Source organism: Epargyreus clarus, unplaced genomic scaffold (genome assembly GCF_041222505.1).
Source record: "Epargyreus clarus isolate Ecla_fem2 unplaced genomic scaffold, WU_Ecla_fem_2.2 ptg000032l, whole genome shotgun sequence".
Taxonomy (NCBI): domain Eukaryota; kingdom Metazoa; phylum Arthropoda; class Insecta; order Lepidoptera; family Hesperiidae; genus Epargyreus; species Epargyreus clarus.
The window spans coordinates 10,753,183-10,777,175 of record NW_027332237.1 but is presented as its reverse complement, the minus strand read 5'-3'; the positions used below and the strand labels follow the sequence as shown (position 1 = coordinate 10,777,175).

The window sequence follows — 23,993 nt, the reverse complement described above, 5'->3', positions numbered from 1 at the left end:
ACATAATAACAAAGATAAAAAATAAAAAATATATCTTAAAAAAATAAATGGTGGTCGCCATACAACTAACCGCTATTTTTCGATAGTTCAAATTCACAATGCATTTACTTCAATGGCTGCTATAATACCTAATAAATACTAAAAATAAAAAAAAATAAAAAAAAAATTGGTGGTACGGAACCCTCCATATGGGAGTTCGACTTGCACTTGGCCAATTATTTATACCACGTGGAGCACACAGGATCCCATGTTTACGTGTACAGATATGAGTAGCTAAGGGGGTTGGGTGTTCAAACTCCCCTTCAAATTCGCTTCCTTTGCCAACAACTACTTTGAAGTAATATGTTTTATTGATTGGGTCATGTCTGTCTTGTCTGCGACTAATATTACGTAACTGACTAATATTTGTACTATTTTAGGGTGCCGTAGTCAAAGGATAAAAACGAAATTCTATTAATAAGCCTAAAAATAAAAAAAAATCTTGAAAAAATGGGATTCGCCATACTAGTAACCGCTATTTTTCTACCCTTTACGCTTTATATATTGAACTGAATAGATAGACTGTCAAAATTTTCATAATGCATTTACTTCAATGGCTGTTATAATAACAAATATTAAAAAAATGATAATTTTGGCCATTTTTGACACTTTACCCTTTAAAAATAGAAAACAGGGTACCGTCTTTAGCAGTAGTTTGGGGTTGATTACATATGTTGACGGCATATTTGCACTGGACTCATCTACTACGATGGCAGTCCTCAGCGCTTGGTGGAGAACTCCGGGATCTCCAATGGAACACAACCGGAGTCCTCTAAGCGCGATGCCCCGATCGGGCTCTGCCCTAGGGGAGCAACTTGCGCTCCTCCCACACCATGTAGTGTTTACGACGGTATGCGATCACACATACCGCCGTCGTTACCGGGGTCGCTTCCTGGACGGTTCGATCTCCCACTCTTGCCGCCCGCAGCCCCGGAAGCCCTCCTTTAGTCGCCTCTTACGACATGCAGATACCGTAGCCCTATTCTAGTCCCGGAACTACAGGGACAAAAAATAACATGACTTACCACTATATATAAAACATTTGTAAGTTTGTCTTATCAATTATCATGTTAGTGGCGTCTGATTACGTTTAATTCGTGATTATCTAAGGTTATGGTAATTGGTCGGCACGTTTCATGTAATCTTGTACATTGTAGAAATAATTAATAATTAGATATTACAAATTAGATATGTGAAATATTAATACGAAGCCGCCGACAGATTGTGACAAATTAAATATGTATATACATATATAGGCCTGTTTCACAAAATCAAATAATGTCGAAATAATTTTAATGATGGTAGAACTGTTTGTGATTTGATCGCGGCGGCACCACCGCCACAACTATTTCAGCCTCATAACAGCAGTGTTAAGCGCTGCTGTGTTCTGCTTTGAAGGTGTGGTAACTGAGACATATTTACCTGAGCATTTCCAATAGTCTTTAGGGGTAGCAATGCATTTGTAGGTGACCTCACTGAGGTCTCTACTTATCTGGGGTTGATTACAGAAGTCTATGGGTGGAAGTGGCCACTAAACGTCAAAAGGAAAGCACGCAATTTTTTTAACCGACTTCAAAAAAGGTTGTTTTTGACCGCTATGTATTTATGTACTTATGTAATACGCATGTTTGCATGTATGTATGTATGTAATCTTGATAATCCATACTATAGGAAACCTGTCGTAAGTCGATTCCACGTGAATTCTATTTACTTTCTTATTCCAAGAGATTTATCTGTTTACTTCATAAATAACCTCGTACGCATCAAACATAATAAACCTTGATTATTATAAACAAACTGTCATAGAAATATTATCTACACTATAAAATGACCAGATCACGGCTTATAAACATAATTCTCCATTTATAAAATTAGCGTACGTATGTTTGTGACCTCAAAACATAAAATATAGTGGATGGATTGATTTGAATATTTTACATAATGTTGCATTTCTATATAGGAGTGTTTTTATATACTGCCATGCGTCGATAAATTTAGATAAGGGTTTATCATAAGAAGTCGTGTCTATATTATATCCAATATCATTTAATTATATAGTAGCAATGGGGTTATGCAGTATCTTGTAAGTCTCTCCGAAATCTTTTTATCTAAATCCTTTGAATGAACAATTTGTGTATAATACTAGCTAACCCGGCAAATTTTGTGTTGCCATCATAGATTAGTAAAGATACTTCGCCGCCTTGAAATTGAATGAAGCCGCAAATGGCTTATTATAGTAAGTTCTTTTTTTGAATTCTTGACAAATAAAAACATTTTTAGAGAAAATTTACGAATAAATAACTAATACTGCGTAATTTTCATGATGATTAAATAATTTATAATAATAATTTCAAAGATTTTAGGAACATTTTAGCACGGAGACGTGACAAAATTTTTTTACGCAACTGTTTCAATTCTCAAAACTGGGCACATTTTCTTGTTAGGAGTGAGTAATCTTTACTAATCTATGGTTGCCATATAAATAAAGGGTGAAAAATAGATAGTTGCCGATTCTCAGACCTACTGAATATGCATATAAAATTTGGTGAAAATAGGTAAAGCCGTTTCGGAGGAGTACGGTAACTAACATTGTGACACGAGAATTTTATATATAAGATAATCTGAATCTTGGAAACGGCTTTTTAAAAAAATACGTAGCAAAACTTGGTCATCCAGGTACAACTGTCAATCTGAGAGTGTTCGTGTGAAACAGGATTAATGGTTTTGTATTAAAATATCCAAATAAAGAGTTCTTCCAACTGTATTTTTTGGAAATAACAATAAGTACCTATTGCTTTTTGTTATTTGTTATATGACAGAAATTGATAGTGGTGCCGGCATAGTCGAACTTCAAAAGAAAAGATGCAAATATGCACACGTATGGAGTTTCTTGCGCCGCTTCTTCTCCATAGCGAAATACCTTCCGAAGCGGTGGTAGTTTGGTGACTTTCAAAAAGTATTCTATATGAATCAATTTTGAATAAATGAGATTTGAATTTGAATTTGAATTTGAAAGAATTCTACTAATAACTACTAATAAAATACTACTAAAAACTAAAAATTATAACCAATGCCTAGTTCTACGAATTCAATTTTACTTATAGAAGTTGTAGACTTATATAATTTTAGAGGATTATAATATTTATGTCGGCAATATCAACTTGCGCTATCTATATTTTCTATATTCCAAGTAATAGGCGTGGAGTTGTGGGCTGCAACCTCCATAAAATAATGCGGCAACAGTTATTCTCGGACGAGGTCCCGGCTGCGTGCACTCGCGCGGTTTTTCCATTTTACGACGGATCCCTAAACATTTGGCGAAATTACTCATGTTACTAGTAAATTGCGGCCCGGTTTTTCCATTATTACGTCGGATCCCTAAATATTCTTTAGTAAAATTAACTTATGTTATTTTTTGTTAAGTGTGGATGTCGGGTGACTTATATGAAGCCATTTTGGTTCTAAAAAGTTGCAACGCATCTATAATCGGTTTTATATTAAATTTTCTATATGTAGTTGGTTACAGATGTCCAGTAGTGACTTACAATGATAGACTTTCATGTTACAGCTGGATTGTTTGCTTCTTCATTCTTATATTTCGAAGGTGGTAGAACCCTTTGCGGTTCGACTCCGGCGGCACCACCGCCACACCTATTTCTACCTAATAACAGCGGTGCTAGGCGCTGCTGTGTTCCGGTTTGAAGGGTGTGGTAAGGGAGACAGACTTTTCCGAGGCGTTCCAGCTTAGTCCTATATCTAATCCTATCTGGGGTTGATTACAGATGTCCATGGGCGGCAGTAGCCACTTACTATCAGGTGGACTGCATGCTCGTCTGCTACTCTTATATTATATAAAAAAAATGTACAAATTTGCCTAGGTCAGTGTTTTTCAACCTTTTTCATGTCACGACCCCTTCAATACGTGACAATATTTCTCGACCTTCCACAACATTTTTATTTGTTACCTAAGATTTCTTTTAGAGTTTTTACAAGCAATCTTTAGTATCTGTTTTGAATACTCAATAATAACATTATTGTATCATAATTGAGACACAAGTGGTTTTTGAAAAATCACTCCATCCTTATCATTACGTCTACACTGCGTCCTACAGATAGGACAGATACTGATATGAATTCTCTGAATAGTAAGTTACAGATGTACTTGCAAAAAGCAAAAATATATGCAAAACAAATCCTAAAATTAAAAACGATTCGTATTGGTCTATTGCCAAATCTCTCTTAATTTATTAATTTGAATATGTGTAGTTATTGTAGGCACATATAAATATTTTTTTATCTCGTGGCGATGTAAAACATATATAATATCTTTAACATATCGTGTCCGTATGTCTGTTTGTAGCATCGTAACTTCTAAACGAATAAGCCGATTTAAATTTACTTTCTTTTGATTCAAAGTTGATTTGATCGAGAAAGTTCTTAGCTATGTTTAAAGGAAATCAGGTCTTTAACTGAAGAATTGTGTGGGCTTTTGTAAAGTTATTAGTTGTCGTTTTAAAATTGCTGGCTGGCATTGAAGTATCTGATCCTAGTTGTAAGCTGGGATTTCCAACTGATGGGCATAAAAAACTCGTCATTAATATGGAAATGCTTGCGGGTTTTACCGTAGCAGGTTTGCAGACCCAGTAGTTGTGCGGAGTAGTGCTGTTATCGAATATATCGATAGCTCACTATGAGTAATATTTTGGTAACATCTATATACTCGTATGTATAGTATTATAGAACGTATCGATAACAAAATAAAATGGAAAATCCTAGTGATAGGATTAGATATTCCTACGTAAAGTCGGCCACAGATGCGCCGCTAACCCTGAGGACTAAGCTGGAACGCCTCGGAAAAGTCTTTCTCCCTTACCACACCCTTCAAACCGGAACACAGCAGCGCCTAACACTGCTGTTATTAGGTAGAAATATTAGGTATAGAAGCAACCAATCATACAGTCCATTTGATGGTAAGCTGTAACTGCCGGCCTTGGAAATTTGTAATCAACACCAGAAAAGATATCAGTCAGTCATAGTAGCGTCGCTATGCTTGACTAAGTTCGAACTCCCTCTATAATTTTCATACCCTTAAACCAGAACTCATGAACACTACACTGTTATACAAGGCTGAAATACCGAAATTCCTCTAGAGATGGACCGCAGTGGATTTTACCACCGCTAGCTTTCTATTTCTTCGAGCATATCAACACATTGACAAGCATAGATCCTCACGTATACAATACTAGTGGTGCCCGCGGCTTCGCCCGCATTTTAAAGAAATAATATGACATACATAAACCAGAAAATTTATACCTTCATTGTAATGACAGTGGCGCCATCTGTCGAAAATTGGTCTTACCAACTCCCAAACCTTCGTGGGCTCTTAGACAACAACTTTGCTAAAGATCATCACTTGATCAAATGCATAGTTTACGATTCAATCCTTACTAATATCGATTAAAATAATCGACTTTTTGGTCCAAAAGATCGATTCTCCGATTAATCAATCTTAGATCGCCATCCCTAGTTCCCGTGGGATTTCCGGGATAAAAACTATACTATGTCCTTTCTCGCGTTTTAGACTATCTTTGTACAAAATTTCATTAAAAATGGTTCAGTTGTTTAGGCGTGAAGAAGAGACAACCAGACAGACAGACAGACAGACAGAGTTACTTTCGGATTTATAATATTAGTAAGTTAAGTAAGGAATAGTAAGGATTCTGCACAGTTTTCAGCTATCGACAATTTTCCACCACTAGTGGAGTATTGGGGTAATTCGATGCGGGGAGGGCGGTCTGAGGCTAGAACCGGTTAGCGTCCCCACCACCAACTCGGCACTCGTTACGCAGGAAAAGTCTGCATTACGAGCTAAACTAGCTGGAATTTTATACGCTACTTTCTATCTAACATTGGGGATTTAGTGTTTTCTCATAACACTATTTATTCCTTATAACTGTATGGTAATAATTCAAAGTCACTTCGTTGACTCTATAGTCCGATTAAATTGTGTATATTTGTTAAAGTTTTAGTTTTTTGTTGAGTTTGTTAAAGTTTGTGTTTCTTGTTAATTTTGACAGTGACATTTCTTTGTTTACATTTTGGACACCTAATTATGAATCAGACTATAGAGGCATGGACGTTACACCAATTCTTGTCTTATAACAACAGTAGCGCTGGAGTCTTCTCGTTTTAAAGCGTGTGGCACATTTCTTCCTTATAACAGCAATACGGTAGTATTTTTAAGTGATAGATTCTTTCGTTGACTCTAGAGAAATGACCGTTACATCAAATTCTGCGCTGCTGTTCTTTGGTTTGAAGGGTATGGTAACATATGAGACGTTTCAATTTAGTCCTCAGGTATGGCAACGAGTCTCTGGCCGATCTTAAACAATTCCTTTGCTATTTGGATTTAATAGGGGTTTAGTGCAGTTCGATTAGCAATACACCGCCACACCTTTCTTTCTTTCTAGCGTGAAGCAGTTCTTACATATCTGTAGAAAGGTATGGATGCCGTCTGACATATGAGACCATCGTAGGTCTCAAGAGTGGAACCACAACTATAACCGACTTTAAGTGAAATCTGTTCTACAATATATGAAGTTGCGAACATACCATTTACCATGAAGACCGAATGTATTATTGCTACTTTAGAGATATAAAAAAGCAGATAGTAAATAAACCTAAATCAGTATTGCACTACATTTTGCTGTCGTACATATAACTGTAGGTACATAATGTGATATAAATTGCACAGTCCGGATGTGCACACGCCGTGTCCAGCGATGATCTAATTATACCATCAAAGCGGTTTTCAAACATCCAACATGCACGATACCATGATAAATAGGCACTATTGAATGTAACATCATTTTATGTTATTGAAGTACAAAAATGTTTATAGAATCAACTATTGCTAACTATCACTTGTATATCTGTATGAGACTATTTATTTGAAGGTGGTAGAATCCTTTGTGGTTCGACACCGGCGGCATCACCACCCATTTCTGCCTCATAACAGCAGTATTAAGCGCATTGTTCTGGATTGAAGAGTGTAGTAAGGGAGACACAATTTTCTGAGGCTTTCCAGCTTAGTCCCCAGGGGTAGCGGTGCATCTGTGGCCGACCTCAGGTAGGAATATCTAATCCTATCTGGGGTTCATTACAGATGTCTATGGGCGGCAGTAGCCACTTACTATCAGGTGGACTGCATGCTCGTCTGCTACTCTGATATTATGAAATAAAAATAAAAATGGAGACCTTTTTCATTCAGTGTCAAACGTTGATGTGTCCTAATCAAGTGTGACGAATGTGATAAAATTATACGAGTTTTAATTCAGCCCTCAGGTATAGCAACGCATTTGTGGCCGATCTCAAGTGGGACTTTAATTCTAATTCTATCTGAAGTTATATTATCTGAACATATAAATAAAATTGGAGTGTCTGTTTTTAATATTGAAATAACCGCTATTTACTACATGCATCATAGATTAGTAAAGATACTTCGCCGCCTTGAAATTGAATGAAGCCACAAACGACTTATTAGTAAGTTCTTTTTTTTAATTCTTAACAAATAAAAACATTTATAGAGAAAATTTACGAATAAATAACTAATAATGGGTAATTTACATATGCCTCCCTTACCACACCCTTCAAACCATAACATAGCAGCGTTTAACACTGAAAGTTTTACCACCATTATGTATGAAGGTGGTAGAACCCTTTGTGGTTCGACTCCGGCGGCACCACCGCCACACCTATTTCTACCTAATAACAGCAGTGTTAGGCGCTGCTGTGTTCCGGTTCGAAGGGTGTGGTAAGGGAGACAAACTTTTCCGAGGCGTTCCATCTTAGTCCTCAGGGGTAGCGGCGCATCTGTGGCCGACCTCAGGTAGGAATATCTAATCTTATCTGGGGTTGATTACAGATGTCCATGGGCGGCAGTAGCCACTTACCATCAGGTGGACTGCATGCTCGTCTGCTACTCTTATATTATAAAAAAAAAATGTGTTAAGTCTACAATTCTATACCTCGTAATTACACAACTAGGAGGATAAACTATAGCCTAAGCCTCACACTGAGGGGAGACCTCACTAATGTGCATGACTCAGAAGGCCGATCGTGCTATGAAATACAATGTTTGAGTAAACAGAAATATTATCAAACTAATTAATATACAAGGAAGACTTTGTAATAATAATATTATGAATAATAAGTTCATTCTTAGCTTATCACTTCTGAGTAAGCTTAACTTGAACGAAGTAAAAAGTAGGTTAAATCGTTTTTAAATTTGAAATAGACAATCTTTTGACAAAGGATGTGGTCACCCGTGGTCATTTATAATTAAATCCAGATAGGACAAGTTCTACCGTTGTCGAGGTCAGCAACTCTTTGATACCTTAGAGGAATAATGCCCTTCGCATACGGAGATATTTAAAAGATACGCGACTTAAACCCGAACCAGAGGTCACTCGCTGATTGTCCCTGTAGTCCCGGGACCAGGGCTACGGTATCCCCTGCCTGTCGTAAGAGGCGACTAAAAGGGGGCTTCCGGGGTGTCGGCAAGATTGGGAAGCCGAGCCGTCCTGCAAGCAACTTCGAGAAGACGGAACCCGAAGGGGCAACTCTTTCCGAGGACTCCGGTTGCGTTCCGTAGGAGAACCCGGAGTCCTCTTAGTAACGCCGAGGACGGCCACCGGGGGGTATTAGCGCAGCAAGAATTCCACATAACCCTGTTACGTGTCGCTCACACGGCACCGGGTACCTTTTGAAGGTTTCCCCGTCGTAAACAAACAAAAGAGGTCGCCTACTGATGATACTCTATTCATTCGGATCTATGGTTCACCTTATCCAACCAAACCACCAATATCTCTATAAAGTAAATAAGAAAGAAGTAAGTAAGTAAGAAAAGTAAATATCTCTATGGGAGAATGAGTTAAGATTATTACCTAGTCTATTCCTAAGCAGACACTTCAAACCAGAACACAAAGATTAACACTGCTGTGTTCTGTATAAAGCAGAAGTGGATGAGGCGAGGGCGCGTCCAGCGTCGAATCAAAAAGGATTCTATAACTTAATCTAAGATCGGTAACAGATACAATTTACGCCACTATGTATTACCACAAGTTTTATTAGTAAAATTGCCACATATTTCAATGGATCTACATATATTTATGTCTATACACTCAAAGTACTTTATTTTGCTTTCATCTATAATCCATGTACGTATGTGGGTGTAAGTATTTCGAGCACAAAGCATCATCTGTAAGAGACCCATTTCTGAGATTGCACTTTTGAAGTAGGCTACTAAAATATTAGTCGTAAGTGGCTTACCGTGTGTCTGTTTTTTGTGGAATAGCTTCGACGATGCACTTACTCCTTACGACGCACGACAAGATATACGATATACGACACGACACGACACGCGAGGTACGAAACGCGACATATGACATGACTAGAACGCTAAAATAATTATACATAGTTTAAAAACTAAAAACCACGCTAGAATCGCACAAGGAAAATCGTTAATCCGCAATCCTGACGATCCTGATGAGGAGAATGGGATAAAATTATTAAAATCGTGTATTGTCATCGGTTCTTGATTATTGTTCAAAATATTAAATGATTCGGACCGTTCAAAGCGGGTAAAAATCGAGTCCAAAGATTCCGTTACATACATACATATATACATACAACCCAAGCTTATAAAAGCTTAAAAATACGCGATTTACACGACGCGACGTACGATATATTAAATAATACGTTTTCAAATCTCACTTTCAGAATTATTGAATATAGGTATAGAAAAGTATTTTTACAAAATGTGATTTGCGCCCCATGAGGGACCGCATAGACTTTATAAAGGACTTTCAGGAGGTCGAGAAGTCTCTATATAAAAGCTATATAAAAATCAAAATATATTTTTAGTAAGGAAATGTTTATTGAATTTACATTTGCACTAAAGCTATCTCATAAAAGCGTTTCGTGGATTTAATATTTAATAAAATACATCAAATTAAACTGCGAAGGGTACGGGGTTGCCAAAAATTTTCACATACAAAGAAACATGCTTGTAATGTTTCGTTGGAGATCCCGGAGTCCTCTACGCAGCGCCGAGGACGGCCACCGGGGGGGTTTTAGTGCGGTAAGAGTCCCACATAACCCTGTTTCGCTCGCAAAAAAATACGCTTGTAATCTTGCATGTCACAACATATAAGCATAAAAGCCATGTTAAAATATTCTTGCTTAATCCACTTGTGAACAATAAAGAACGTGCTTGTGTAACATCTCACGAGGAATCAAGATATAAGTGCATTCCAATTAATTAGATATCCATATTCTCAATATAGCCTGTGATAAACTCGGGGTCAGTACGTCAGCGAGTCTCCAGGACTTTCCAATAATAATGTTTGTATCTCGTAACCTGTAAGGCCGGTAGGCCAGAGACATTGTCTGATCAATAAAGCTACATACTCGTACATATTACGTATATTCCCTAAGATAATATAGATTACCGTTTACTCTCCTTATATTTATCGTTTTAAGTTGTTTTTTATAAATCGGGAGGGGAAGGAGATGGAGTGATTTACCGAATCCTACCTAGAAGCCCACGATTCTATTAGCCCTATTTAACCCATTTTTCCATCGCGGAGGAATGCCCATGGATCCCCGTCTGCTCAGCGGAACAGAAGGGGTATGTCTGACTCTTACCCACAATAACTTCACGGCATTCCTGTGGACGTCCACTGTCGGGTCACGAAGCTTTGGCATTATATTGGCATTTGGCATTACATTCGCTACTCGTCAACGTGAACGGTATCTCAAGTCGTAGGGACTGGATCATGTTAAACCCGTCCATTCATTCATTTTAAAAACTTCTAATAATTGACTGAAAAGGAACGTAAGGTAATCTATGACACTTCCACAATTTGAACGAATCCTTAGGCTGTATCTTTAAGCAATTGGGATTTTGTTTTTACAATAATTCTCTAGTTGTGGTAACTAAATGAATACCGAGCGCTGTGTACTGCAGCGACTTTTTGCCCTTCTACAATACCTATAGATACAAATCCCACACAGGCATAGGGTTGACAACTTTATTACAAGAAAATAGTTTTAATAGAAAAAATTAAAAAATGTCATTTATTATTTTTAACATGTTTCATTTTAAGTGTATTTTCATTTGTTTTTTTTAATTGTTCGTAAATAATAGTGGAGCGATGTGTTAGGAAGATAACATTACATTTAATTCTATGAGTTGTGATTAAATAAGTAAAGAACGGCTACACAATATACAGATCTGACAACGATTTAGTGCTGGAACGATAGGCGCGGTCTAAGCTAATTATTACAATGACTCAATACTACAATTTGTTCAAATATAGTATGATACAATATATATATCCGAACTGTGATGTGCTTGCTGATGACTGGAAGCTGATCATGTCTGTATGCTTGGAGTTCTGTGAGTTGTCTGTATGTTAGATCTGTCTAGTTAGTGTAAGCGACCTCGGCCGTTCTAATTAGATCAATGAAATAAATAAATAAATAAACAGCACGGATGGCAACCCTACGATTGTAACTGATCTACAAGTTGAGCAACGTCGGGTGCGGTCTCCAGTTGTGGGTGAATGACCTCTAGTACTTAGTAGTAGTACTTAGTAGCCACCTGCGTGTTGCTGTCCTTCGCAGGGTTCGGTAAGCGGTCTCAGTTATCTAAAGGGTTAAGGCAGCAAATTTCAACCTTGTTTATAGCTCAAGTGAAAATATTTCTTGACCCCCCGTAGTGTGTAAACATATTTCTCGACCCCCTAACCCCAGCTGTTTCTATATCATATTTTCTCATGTTACCAATAACCATAGATTAGTAAAGATACTTCGCCGCCTTGAAATTGAATGAAGCCACAAATGGCTTATCAGTAAGTTTTTTTTTTTAATTCTTGACAAATAAAAACATTTTTACAGAAAATTTACTAATAAATAACTAATACTGCGTAATTTACATAATAAATAAATAATTATTTCAAATATTTTAGGGACATTTTAGCACGGAGACGTGGCAAAATTTTTTTACGCAACTATTTCAATTCTCAAAACTGGGTACATTTTCTTGTTAGGAGTGAGTAATCTTTACTAATCTATGCCAATAACAAGTCTTTACAAAATATTTATTTATTTTCGTTATTAAGCAAGGCAGTGGGTTTAGGCAGTTAAATCATTGAAGAAGTGATATAAGTCGGCGAAGAAAACAGATCGATTAGGTCACTACATTTTTTGTACCCTATGCTATGCTAAAACAAGAAGAATCGAATAAATAGGAGGACTATTTAAAGAATTTCTTGTTTCATCTATGATTCCGTTGGAATGTCTTGTGTCTCTACAACATTTTTTACACCAGAATATATCAGCACCACACTTTGGTTATTAGGAAAAAATAAAAGTGGTGATGATGCTTCTGGATTCGAACCATAATAATGTATCACAATTCAAAAACTGCGTCATCTAAATATATATAGCTCAAAGGTGATTGACTGACGTAGTGATCTATCAACGCACAGACAAACCACTGGACGGATCGGGCTGAAATGGCATGCAGGTAGATGTTATGACGTAGGCATCCGCTAAGAAAGGATTTTGATCAATTCTACCCCCAAGGGGATAAAATAGGGGATGAAAATATTACTTCGTAACGCGAGAGAAGCCGCGGGCAAAAGCTCGTTTTTCAATAAAATACGTGTGGATGCGACTATACCACAACTAAAGTGAATAAAGACCCTATTAATTGTAATGTAGAAACAACTATTAGTAACAATTATTGATTTGTTGTACAGATAGCCTTTCACCTACATAAATAGCTTTATCTTTTAAGTTTTACTGAATACCTACCCAATTAGTTGGTGATAGAGAAAGTACTTGGGTTAACTGCGGTCTATAATGTTTTTAATAAACTTATAACCCATATTTTAGATACTATTGTTACCCAATAAATACGTAGACCCAAAAGTTTAAAGGTAGATTTGCTAGTGGTTCAACTTCAGGGGCACCAGTATTACAGGTTTCTGCCTTATAACAACAATTATGCGCTGCTGTTGTTTTTATTTGAAGGGGGTGGTAACGGTGAGATATTTATATAAAGGGACAAATTAGCTTTCAGGGTTAACAAGTTATTAGCAGCACACCTATGGCTGACCGCATATGGCACTTTAATAATATTTTTTTATAATATAGTAGTAGCAGACGAGCATGCAGTCCACCTGATGGTAAGTGGCTACTGCCGCCCATGGACATCTGTAATCAACCCCAGATAGGATTAGATATTCCTACCTGAGGTCGGCCACAGATGCGCCGCTACCCCTGAGGACTAAGCTGGAACGCCTCGGAAAAGTCCGTCTCCCTTACCACACCCTTCAAACCGGAACACAGCAGCGCTTAACACTGCTGTTATGAGGTAGAAATAGGTGTGGCGGTGGTGCCGCCGGAGTCGAACCACAAAGGGTTCTACCATCTTCAATATTATCTGCAGTTACATATAAATATCCATGTACGGCAGTTGCCACCTATCATCAGATGGGCCATGAGCTCGTTTACTGTTATATTTTTTTAAAGAAACGTATTGTCTTATTTTTTAATAGATCTTTAATAACCAACGCGACCCCCAAGGGTACGCAACTCTCAGGTTGAGAAACGACGCTAAACGACAAGGATATTCCTTAGATAACAGCTGTAAAAATATTATAATGTATTTTAATGGAATAATAATTGTTTGATAATAGCGAAGAATTAGCATAATTATACATTTTAATTACATATTAATTGTTTTTATCGTCCATTATTTAAAATAACTGTAACTGTGTTTAATATTTCACATAAATGTCGCCATTACGACGTAAATTAATTAAATATTACACATTGTTGATTGCGAGTAATTAAACAGGAATATTATTGTTATTTCGAACAAACAATACTCTGTGAGGCCATTGTTTTATCTATTACAGTGTTTCTCAAAGTTAAAGCGTCACGAAAATCAATCTGAAGTACCCTATTTGATTTTCAAACGCGAACACTTGTAATAAAACCTGTATAAAATAAAACAATCACTAAAGGAAGTGTATATTATGTTTTATTAATTAAACTGACAGGTTTGGATGAAAATTAAGTCGATTCTGAAAGCAATTTTGTGATGATTTCAAATAACCGCCATTACATTTCTTCTACCCCCCACGATTCACTAGCCGTCATGGAGTGCATTTACCCCAAGCTGTGCGTATTTCAAACGCATACCACACTTTGAGAAACACTGAGTGTACAAATAATTGCATTAATTTTCATTGCAAATCTATAAAGCTGTTGTTTATATGTTTGTTTGATCATGCATAAATTTGTTGATTTCAAAAAATGTTTTAGACCCCGACGTATAAAGAAGGGTATTAAAACATTTTTGAAATTTGAAATTGAGTTTCATGTTTCTATGTGTGTCTGTGTTTTTAGACGGATGGACCGATTTTGTTTAAAATGTAACTTGATCCAGATTGCTTTTGGTTGTCATTAAATAATCTGTTCAGTTTTTTTATGATTATCAGTTCGTTTGTAATACAAATCGGATTTTTTTATTTTTAATCAAGCTTAATTTAAGTTATTTTTAGGTTTCTTCAATTAAGTGTAATTTAATTTAAGGTTTCTTGTTTAAATTTGATTTATTTTCTACCAAAGTTCGAACAAATTTCTAATAGGCAGAAGTCCATCAATGTCAATAGTAAACTTTGGCTGTAATGATTTATTGGTGTTAGCTGTTATTATGTCTAATATATAATAACGTAATAATAATTTAAATTATTTATCAGAAGCAATACAGTAATACCCCGATTTACGCTACCCCGACTTAGTCGAATTCGGAGTTACGCGATTTTCAAATCTCGTCGATTCTCCTATGGTTTGAGTGTAGATTATAAAAAATAAGCTTACTAACCCTATAATTATTCATGTAAACATTTGTATTTGTTGCGCGAAGTCAACACATTCGAAATCATACCATACGATGGTATGTACATGCATACCCCGACTTACGCGAATTCGACTTAAGCGGTTATCACTCGGTCCCACCAATCGTGTAAGTCCGAGGTATTACTGTACTGTCATTTTACCATACACATTTACTGCTTATAAAAAAAGAATAATTTCCAATTATCATTAGTAAATTTGTAATTGTGTAAGCAATTTCATTCTCAGTATGTCACGATCGTTTGATAAGTTCGTGACAAAAATAGCACGGACAGTTTGCAATAATCTTTAACAACGAAACGATAATAAATATTAAAATTGAAATTGCATATTCAATTTATGTATGTATAATATCTAAAGATAAAAAGTTAAAAATAAATAGGAGTCGTCGAATTTGGTATAACGTGAACAACAATATATAATAATATGTTAAATGAAGAACGTCAGTTTGTTTAAATAATCGATCGTTTCGATATGAACTTCGATTGGTATCGAATATTTAATATTCGTAATGTAACGAATTCTCTTAATGCGCTGATACATTTGTTTTACCTGTATGATTAAATATTTTTTTCTATTTCACAGGCAGCGTTCAAGACAAGGACATGTGGTACAAAGAATTCCGGGATGCTGATACTGAAGAAATGCAAGATTACGGTGATTACGAAATTCATATGTCAAATGAGGATATCAAAGCCGATAGTAGCCTTGCTGATGAGAAAAAGGTAGAGGAAGAAATTGAGAAGTTTAGAAAGGAAAATGGAAGTATAGATGATGAGTACAATGAAGAAATGGAAAATATCGACGATTATCAAATAGAAGATAACAGATCAGAGGTCAAGGATGATTACGCTGACGCTATGGAGGTGGAATCTGCTGAGGGTAACGACGAAGATGATATTGGCAACATGCGATTAGAAGAAATTGACGCAAATAAAAAAGAAAATACCACACAACCAGCAGAAGAGGCTTCAACAGAAGTTGAAAATGTTAAAAAGGAGATTGAAGATAATTTAGCAGTAAAAAATGACAAACAATACAAAATCGACAACGATACAAGCGTCATTGAAGACGGTGACATTGACTACGAAGATGAATTTGGTGTTCTTATGCACAAAATCGAGGAATCAAATTTCGATCAAGTTGCTGAGGAAACTAAAAGACTATTAGCTGAAGAACCTGATAATGATTTTGCACTCGATAAATCAGCAAATCCTGATGAGACTAAAGAAGTTGATGAAGACAAAAAGTCGATAGAAGAAATTTATGATGAGGAAGTAAACTTCCCAGAGAGCCCAGAAGAAACAGATTTAGATGATGTTGATAAAGATATTGATGCAAGTCTTCGGAGTGCCAAAATGTTAGAAAGTGAAAATGATGAGCAAGTTGAAGGTGAGATGGACGATGAAGAGGACACCGTCTATAAAGCATATGGCGATTTGGTTGATGATTTAAATAAGTTAACTGAAACGTTGAATAAACTGAAAGATAAAGCTGATGAAGATGTAGCCGAATTGGAGAAAGACTACGAAGAGATCGACGACAAGAACTTATCAAAGCTCTTCGAGGAAGTGCCAGAAAAAAGCAATGAAGATATCGAAGATAATGAAGATTTAGAAGGCGAAGAATTAGATGCCGACGACGAAGTTGTTAAAGAAAAGCCAGATATAAAATCCACGGAAGCCGCTCCCGCAAAAGTGACTGACTCAAGTACTTTGATTCCATACGTCGATGACGCGTTAGTCGCTAATGATATTGAGAAAAGTGCAAATGATAAAACTACAGAAACGACACATGTCAAAATACATGACGTAGAACCTTTAGTATTCGATGATGATGAAGTTGAAACGACCACTCGTAAATTCAACGGTATACTCAAACCAGGAGAAAGGAATACTAGTTTTAATGTTTTTAAGAACTCGCTAATTATTGATGAGAAGAATCGGGATGAGCCAGTGAGAATTACTTTAAGCATGGACAAACCAGTAGTGTTGACCTCTCCCGACTATCCCAGTCCTTACCCGACAAATGCGGTGTTCGACTGGATCTTAGAAGGCGAGGGAGCGGGTATTGAGTTTAACGTCACCGATCTCGCTTTGAATGGAAATAATGGAGACTTTGTAGTGGTTAAACCAGGTACGTAATGTTATTTTCAGAATTCTATAGCTTGGCAGCTAAGTTACCGCCGATTTAAAAGTTACTAAAAATAACAAATTATTATTACATGTGTTTTCCCAGTAAAACTTTACTTGATTTTCAATATCTCTTGACTAGAAATAACCTTGTTTCGATTTAAAAATCGTTTATAGAATTTGTCATTTTTTTACTTTCAAGTAAATGTAAATTATATTTTTAATAATAATAATAATAAAATAAAAATATGTTTAGCACAAGATTACGAAGAATCGAAATTACAATATCATATACCAACAAATAAAATATTTCGTAAACTTTGAAACGTAGCCAACGTAATGGTGTTGATTTTATCTATCGGTTTCATTAGAAAAAAAAAAAGAAAAAAATTATTCGGATAATTGCAACTCAAATGAAACAACAGAAAAAGACAGAAAAGAAACGTAAAACAAAAGAAAAATAACAACAACAAAAGGACAATAAAAATGTTCATTTAATTATTACTATAATATGTGTTGCAACGACCGCGAAAAGGGACAAACTCAGCTCGTAGCTAAACTGAGACATGGCGCTAATTTCAGTTAGCAAAGTTTCATTTTCCTAACGAAAGAATATTCCATCTGCTTTCTAGGCCGCGAAGATCCATCTGGAGCTGACGGTGTGGTCTTCTCGTTCGGTCTGGATTCTGAGCGTCATTTCCGATTCCTCAATGTGAATAAAGTTTTCGTGAGGTTCCGCACCATGCCTGGCATGAGGTGGCGACGTGGCTTCAGTTTCAACTTCAAATTGATGGGTAGGTTGCTATTCTACGTCCCTGTAGTTCCGGGAGTAGAATAGGACTACGGTATCTACTGCCTGTCGTAAGAGGCGACTAAAAGGGGGGTTCCGGGGTTGCGGGTGGCAAGAGTGGGAGCTCGAACCGCCCAGCCAGCGGCCCGGGAAGGACGGCGGTATGTGTGGTCGCATACCGTCGTACGCACCAGACGGTGTGGCGAGCGCCAAGCTCACCTGGGCGGAGCCCGACGGGGCAACGCGCTAAGGGGGCTCCGGTTGCGTTCCTTTGGAGATCCCGGAGACCTCTACGCAGCGCCGAGGACGGCCACCGGGGGGGTTTTAGTGCGGTAAGAATCCCATATAACCCTACGTCGCTCCCACGACACCGGGTACCTTTTGAAGGTTTCCCCCTCGTAAACAAAAAAAATAAAATAAAAAAAGGTTGCTATTCTAACTGTGGTGTTTGAAGGTAACGTCAGCGCTACATCTTTCTTCTAACAATAACAGTGTTAAGTGCTGCTGTTATAAGCAGAGAAGAGTGAGATAAGAGAGAAAGTGGCCGACTAAGCTCATCGGAGGCCTGGGCTGGAAAGTTGAATGAGGTCCTCCAAAGTTGATCTAATTTTACAAGCCAGGGAACTTGTAGACGGTACACAATAAGCTGGTAAAACCCTCTGTAAGACTCCGGCGGCACCACCGCTACATCTATTTCTGCCTGATAACAACAATGGAAAGCGTTGTAGTGTTCTGCTTTCGAAGATATAGTAAGACATACTTATACGAGTCATTCCAACTGAGTTCTTAGGGTTAGCAATCTGTTTATATCTGTAGGTAGGACTCTTATCTTATCTGGGATGTCCATGGACGGCAATAGCCATTTACCATCAGGTGGACTACAGACTTGTTTGCTCAATCAACCCCAGATAGGATTAGGTATTCTTACCTGAGGTCGGTCATATATGCGCCGTTACCCCCGACGACTAAGCTGGAATGCACCCTTCAAACCAGTACACAGTAACGCTTAACATTGCTGTTACAATGTGTTATAAGTGCAGAAATAGATGAGTCGAATCATAAAGTGATCTACCACCTTCAAAAACTAACTGACAGGGCAAGTTAAATAACAGCTTCTTCATCAATTCTCACCCTTGGATTACATTTCAGGTCCAGTACCACCAGAAGTAGTGCCAGAGGAACCGACCCCTGATCTCTCGACGATCCCGGACTACCGTCTAGAGGTGAACCTTGGGTTATCGTTGATGAACTTCAGCCGAGTGGAGGAACAGTTCCGCTTGGTCATAGCTGATATGGCCACGATGTACATCAACGAGCATAACATCGAACCTGGCCTTAATTCTACGTGAGTATTCTTATTTCTACCACGGTTTTATTAGGTTGTATCTATGTATGTATGTATGTAACGGAATCTTTGAACTCGATTTTTACCCACTTTGAACGGTCCGATTAATTTAAAATTTTGACCAATTATCAAGAACCGATGACAATACACGATTTTAATAATTTTATCCCATTTTCCTCATCAGGATCGTCAGGAATTAGGATTAACGATTTTCCTTGTACAATTATAGCTTGGTTTTTAGTTTTGAAACAATAATATTATTAGGTTGTATCTATGTATGTATGTAACGGAATCTTTGAACTCGATTTTTACCCACTTTGAACGATCCGATTAATTTAAAATTTTGAACTATTATCAAGAACCGATGACAACACACGATTATAACCCGTTCTCCTCATCAGGATCGTCAGGAATCAGGATTAAAGATTTTAGCGTGGTTTTTAGTTTTTAAACTATGTATAATTAATATGGTTCCACCATGACAGCCATTAAATGGCTGACATGGTGTAATTACCAGCCGCCAAATTGTCAGCCGTTTAAGCCATTTAATGGCTTCCTTCAATTACAAGGCGGTGAGATATCTATACTTATTTATGACGATGATGGATAAGTTTTCAACAATTTCATTAATAAATATTACGGAAAGTTTCGCACGAAACAACCGAATGAATTATTTATTTATTCAGTGCGTTAAACGTTATCAAGTATTCGCTTTTTTATCAGCATTAATACATTATTTATGGCTCTTTATCTGTCTTTGTCATTCACGTATTTATAATCCAATAACATGATATAGTGCCGTTTCAAGTAGTTTGGTATATTTCACTGTAATATGGTTATTATTCGATGTGATGACATCTACACTAATATTATAAAGAGGAAAACTTTGTTTGTTTGGTTGTAATGAATAGGCTTAAAAACTACTGGACCGATTTTAAAAATTCTTTCACAATTCGAAAGCTACATTATCTACGAGTAACATAGGCTATATTTTATATGAAATATATTTGATAAATAGATTTTGAGGCGGTACAAAGTTTGCCGGGTCAGCTAGTAGTAAATATATGGTATTTTTTATCAGACTATGGTTAGTAATGTTTTTTGTATACGTTTGCATGTTTCATTCTTTAGTGTGCCCTAATCCTGAATAGCTTGAGGGATTTTAACATTTTATGAAGTATTCTTGGATTTGTCTAAGTTGTGAGTTGACTATGTGGTCTAAAATCACAATCAAGGTCGAAGCAAGTCTAATTTTTAATAAAAGATGAATTTTGTTGAAAATTAGCCTTTTCCTTTAGTTTTCCATTTATCATTACTTCCCAGAATTTGATTCCTTATAAGCGACACTATTCGTTAGTGGAACAATATTGGTGTTTTTTTTTCGAAATAAACTCGATCGGAAATTCATAGTTGTCAAATACAGAACCATCTTTTTAGGAGTCGGTTAATAAAAACGTTCATATGGTACAGAATGATATGATTTTATTTATCACAGACCATATCGCACACGTACGGTCCTTTGATAAGTGAAATATAAAGATACTTCACCGCCTTCAAATTGAATGAAGGCCCTAAAGGATTATTATATCATTTATTTTTTTGAATTTTTGACAAATAAAAAACATTTTTTAAGAAAATTTGCGTATAAATAACTAATACCACGTAATTTACGCAATAAATAAGTATTTTAAACATTTTAGGGACATTTTAGAACGGAGATGTGGCAACATTTTATTTATGCAACAATTTCAATTTTAAAAACTGGTAACATTTCTTGTAAGGAATGATTAATCTATGTGTTTTATTAATCTAAGGTACGATGCAGATTGTAGATACATAAATGCACAATCCATTAAAATAACAATTTCACAGTTAATTAATTAGTGGTATTTTCCTGTTATCACTGTCTGCACTTTCTTGTGCATTGCGGTTGTTCATACACTATAGTTCCTAGTTTCTCCATTACGTATGTTATCACGTATCGCATGTCGACGCTGTCTATACACTGTCGTTACGAAAATAGCAACGTTACACTATTGATAGTTAAAATTTAAACGAAAAACAGGGTAAATTTTCCAGGAAATTTGACATCGTCAACACAACACACAATTGAAGTTTGTAGAACCCTTTGTGGTTCGACTCCGGCGGCACCACCGCCACACTTATTTCTGCCTCATAACAGCAGTGTTAACGCTGCTGTGTTCTGGTTTGAAGGGTGTGGTAAGAGAGATATACTTTTCCGAGGCGTTCCAGCTTAGTCCTTAAGCGTAGCGGCGCATCTGTGGCCGACCTCGGGTAGGAATATCTAATCCTATCTGGGGTTGATTACAGATGTCCATACGGCAGTAGCCATTTACCATCAGGTGGACTGCACGCTCGTCTTCTACTCCCATATTATAAAAAAGTGCTCTGTTACGCGGTGCGTTGTCATTTTGTTTTGCTCTGAACCTAATTAATAATACGCATTTAATTTCTGTTCCATTTGGCATTCGGCACCAATATAGCTCTCTAACGTAAGCGATTCAAAGATTGTATTTAGGACATAAACATCGGGGTTTTTATCGAAATACAGTATGTATTATCTAAACAGACATTATCAGGCATGAGTATTGTGGTCTTACAAGAGGTGACCTTCCGTCCAGTCTCAGATAATTCTAAATAGTTAATTGTATCAGGCGTTACTTTGCGGAAATCCATGCTATTAAGTTAAGATTAAAACTACTTCGCAATCCGCTACAAATATGTATGATGGTATATATTTTAAACCATGCAGTATGTACCACCCTCCCTCCCTCAAAGGATGCATGCAGATGCAAAAATTAAAAATATACACCACCATACATACCACCACCAACACGTGTTTCGCTCCAAAACGGAGCATCATCAGGGTAAGTTGACTCTGCGACGGTTAATCGCTAATCAGATAATTCTACCATTTTATTATTTTCTACGTTGTCAACTCTAAAAACTACATCTATCTACCTTTTCTATATATAATCTTTATATATATATATATTTCTTATGTGCGTGTGTATGTCACTAAACTCCTCCTAAACGACTGGACTGATTTTGATGAAATTTGTTGTGTGTGTTCAAGGGGACTTGAGAATGGTTTAGATTCACAATTTAGTCCGTGGGAAAAGGTTTTTTTAATTAATTTTTAATTCATAAGTACTTATAGAATCGGAAACTATGCAATTGATCAAGTGATGATCTCTAGCAAAGTTGTTGTCCAAGAGCCCACGAGGGTTTGGGAGTTGGTAAGACCAATTTTCTACAGATGGCACCACTGTCATTCCAATACAGGTACAAATCTTCCGTTTTATGTATGTCATATTATTTCTTTAAAATGCGGGCGAAGCCGCGGGCACCACTAGTATTATATAAAGAGCGAACGAGCGTACAGTCCGTCCGTAATTAACCTCAATCAGCGTCATACCTGAGGACAGAAACATAATACTCCTGTAGCACTACCATGAGTTTACAAAAGTATTACTCGCTAGCGACTGCGTAAAATAAATGTATTATTGTACAGCGCCTCTGGTGGTTACTCGTAGAACTAAAATCCGTAGTGGCGTAACTCGATACGTATAAAACCTATAGAAATCAAATCGCTAGCGAATGTCATTATGATCTATTGCCATACAAATTCGGTCCCATGAGTCATTAATTTGACAGACGTTGTCAAGAAATACCGTAACGATAGTAGTTATGTTATTCACTAGCAAAATGACAATAGTTTTCTATTTACAATTTCTATAGTGGCGTTTCTATGCCAACTCATGGTAGTGCTACAGTACCCATTCCATGAGTTTTTACGTTTCAGCGCCCCTTCCGGATTGTATCAGTACTACAGTGTCAGTAACGTAACATTAAATGTCTAAATGGACAAAATGGCGCTTTATATTTTGTCTCTCTTTTTTGCGAACATGTGAGGCAGACAAAAAGACTTGAGCACTTACTTATTGTTACGTTTACTCAGTCTACTGAAGCAAACGGAACAGAATAATGGATTGAGTAAACGTAACGTAAAATTGTGGGATGTTTTGAAAACTCATGGTAAGGGTACTGTTTTGGTATTTGTTTACGTATTTGCCCATACAATTTCCAATCAGCGCCCCTAGCGGATTGTATCAGAACTATAGTGTCAGTAACGTAACATTAAATGTCTAAATTGACAAAATGGCGCTTTATATTTTGTCTCTCTTTTTTGCGAACATGTGAGGCAGACAAAAAGACTTGAGCACTTACTTATTGTTACGTTTACTCAGTCTACTGATGCAAACGGAACAGAATAAAGGATTGAGTAAACGTAACGTAAAATTGTGGGATGTTTTGAAAACTCATGGTAAGGGTACTGAAGACTAAATTAGAACGCGTCATATAAGCATTTCTTTCTTACCACACCTTCAAACCAGTATACAGCAGCGTTTAACACTACTGTTATAACAGAAATAGGTGTGGCAGCGGCAACCCACGAAGGGTTCTACCACATTTTGTCTCTTTATAATTGTGCCTCATAGATTAGTAAAGATACTTCGCCGCCTTGAAATTGAATGAAGCCACAACTGGCTTATTAGTAAGTTCTTTTTTTGAATTCTTGATAAATAAAAACATTTTTAGACAAAATTTACGAATATATAACTAATACTGCGTAACTTACATAAAAAATAAATAATTATTTCAAATATTT

General features: G+C 36.7%; 1 protein-coding gene across 3 annotated transcripts in view; it reads left to right on the top strand.

Moving 5' to 3' along the window:
* The window catches only part of LOC140755019 (uncharacterized), a 41,310-nt gene that overhangs the window by 3,027 nt on the left and 14,290 nt on the right, over positions 1 to 23,993 (top strand). For all 3 annotated transcript variants that reach the window (XM_073090189.1, XM_073090190.1, XM_073090191.1), the window contains exons 2-4: positions 15,619 to 17,169; positions 17,798 to 17,959; positions 19,105 to 19,300. In XM_073090189.1, the coding sequence (XP_072946290.1) occupies positions 15,619 to 17,169; positions 17,798 to 17,959; positions 19,105 to 19,300 (1,909 nt within the window). The remainder of the gene's footprint in view (positions 1 to 15,618; positions 17,170 to 17,797; positions 17,960 to 19,104; positions 19,301 to 23,993) is intronic.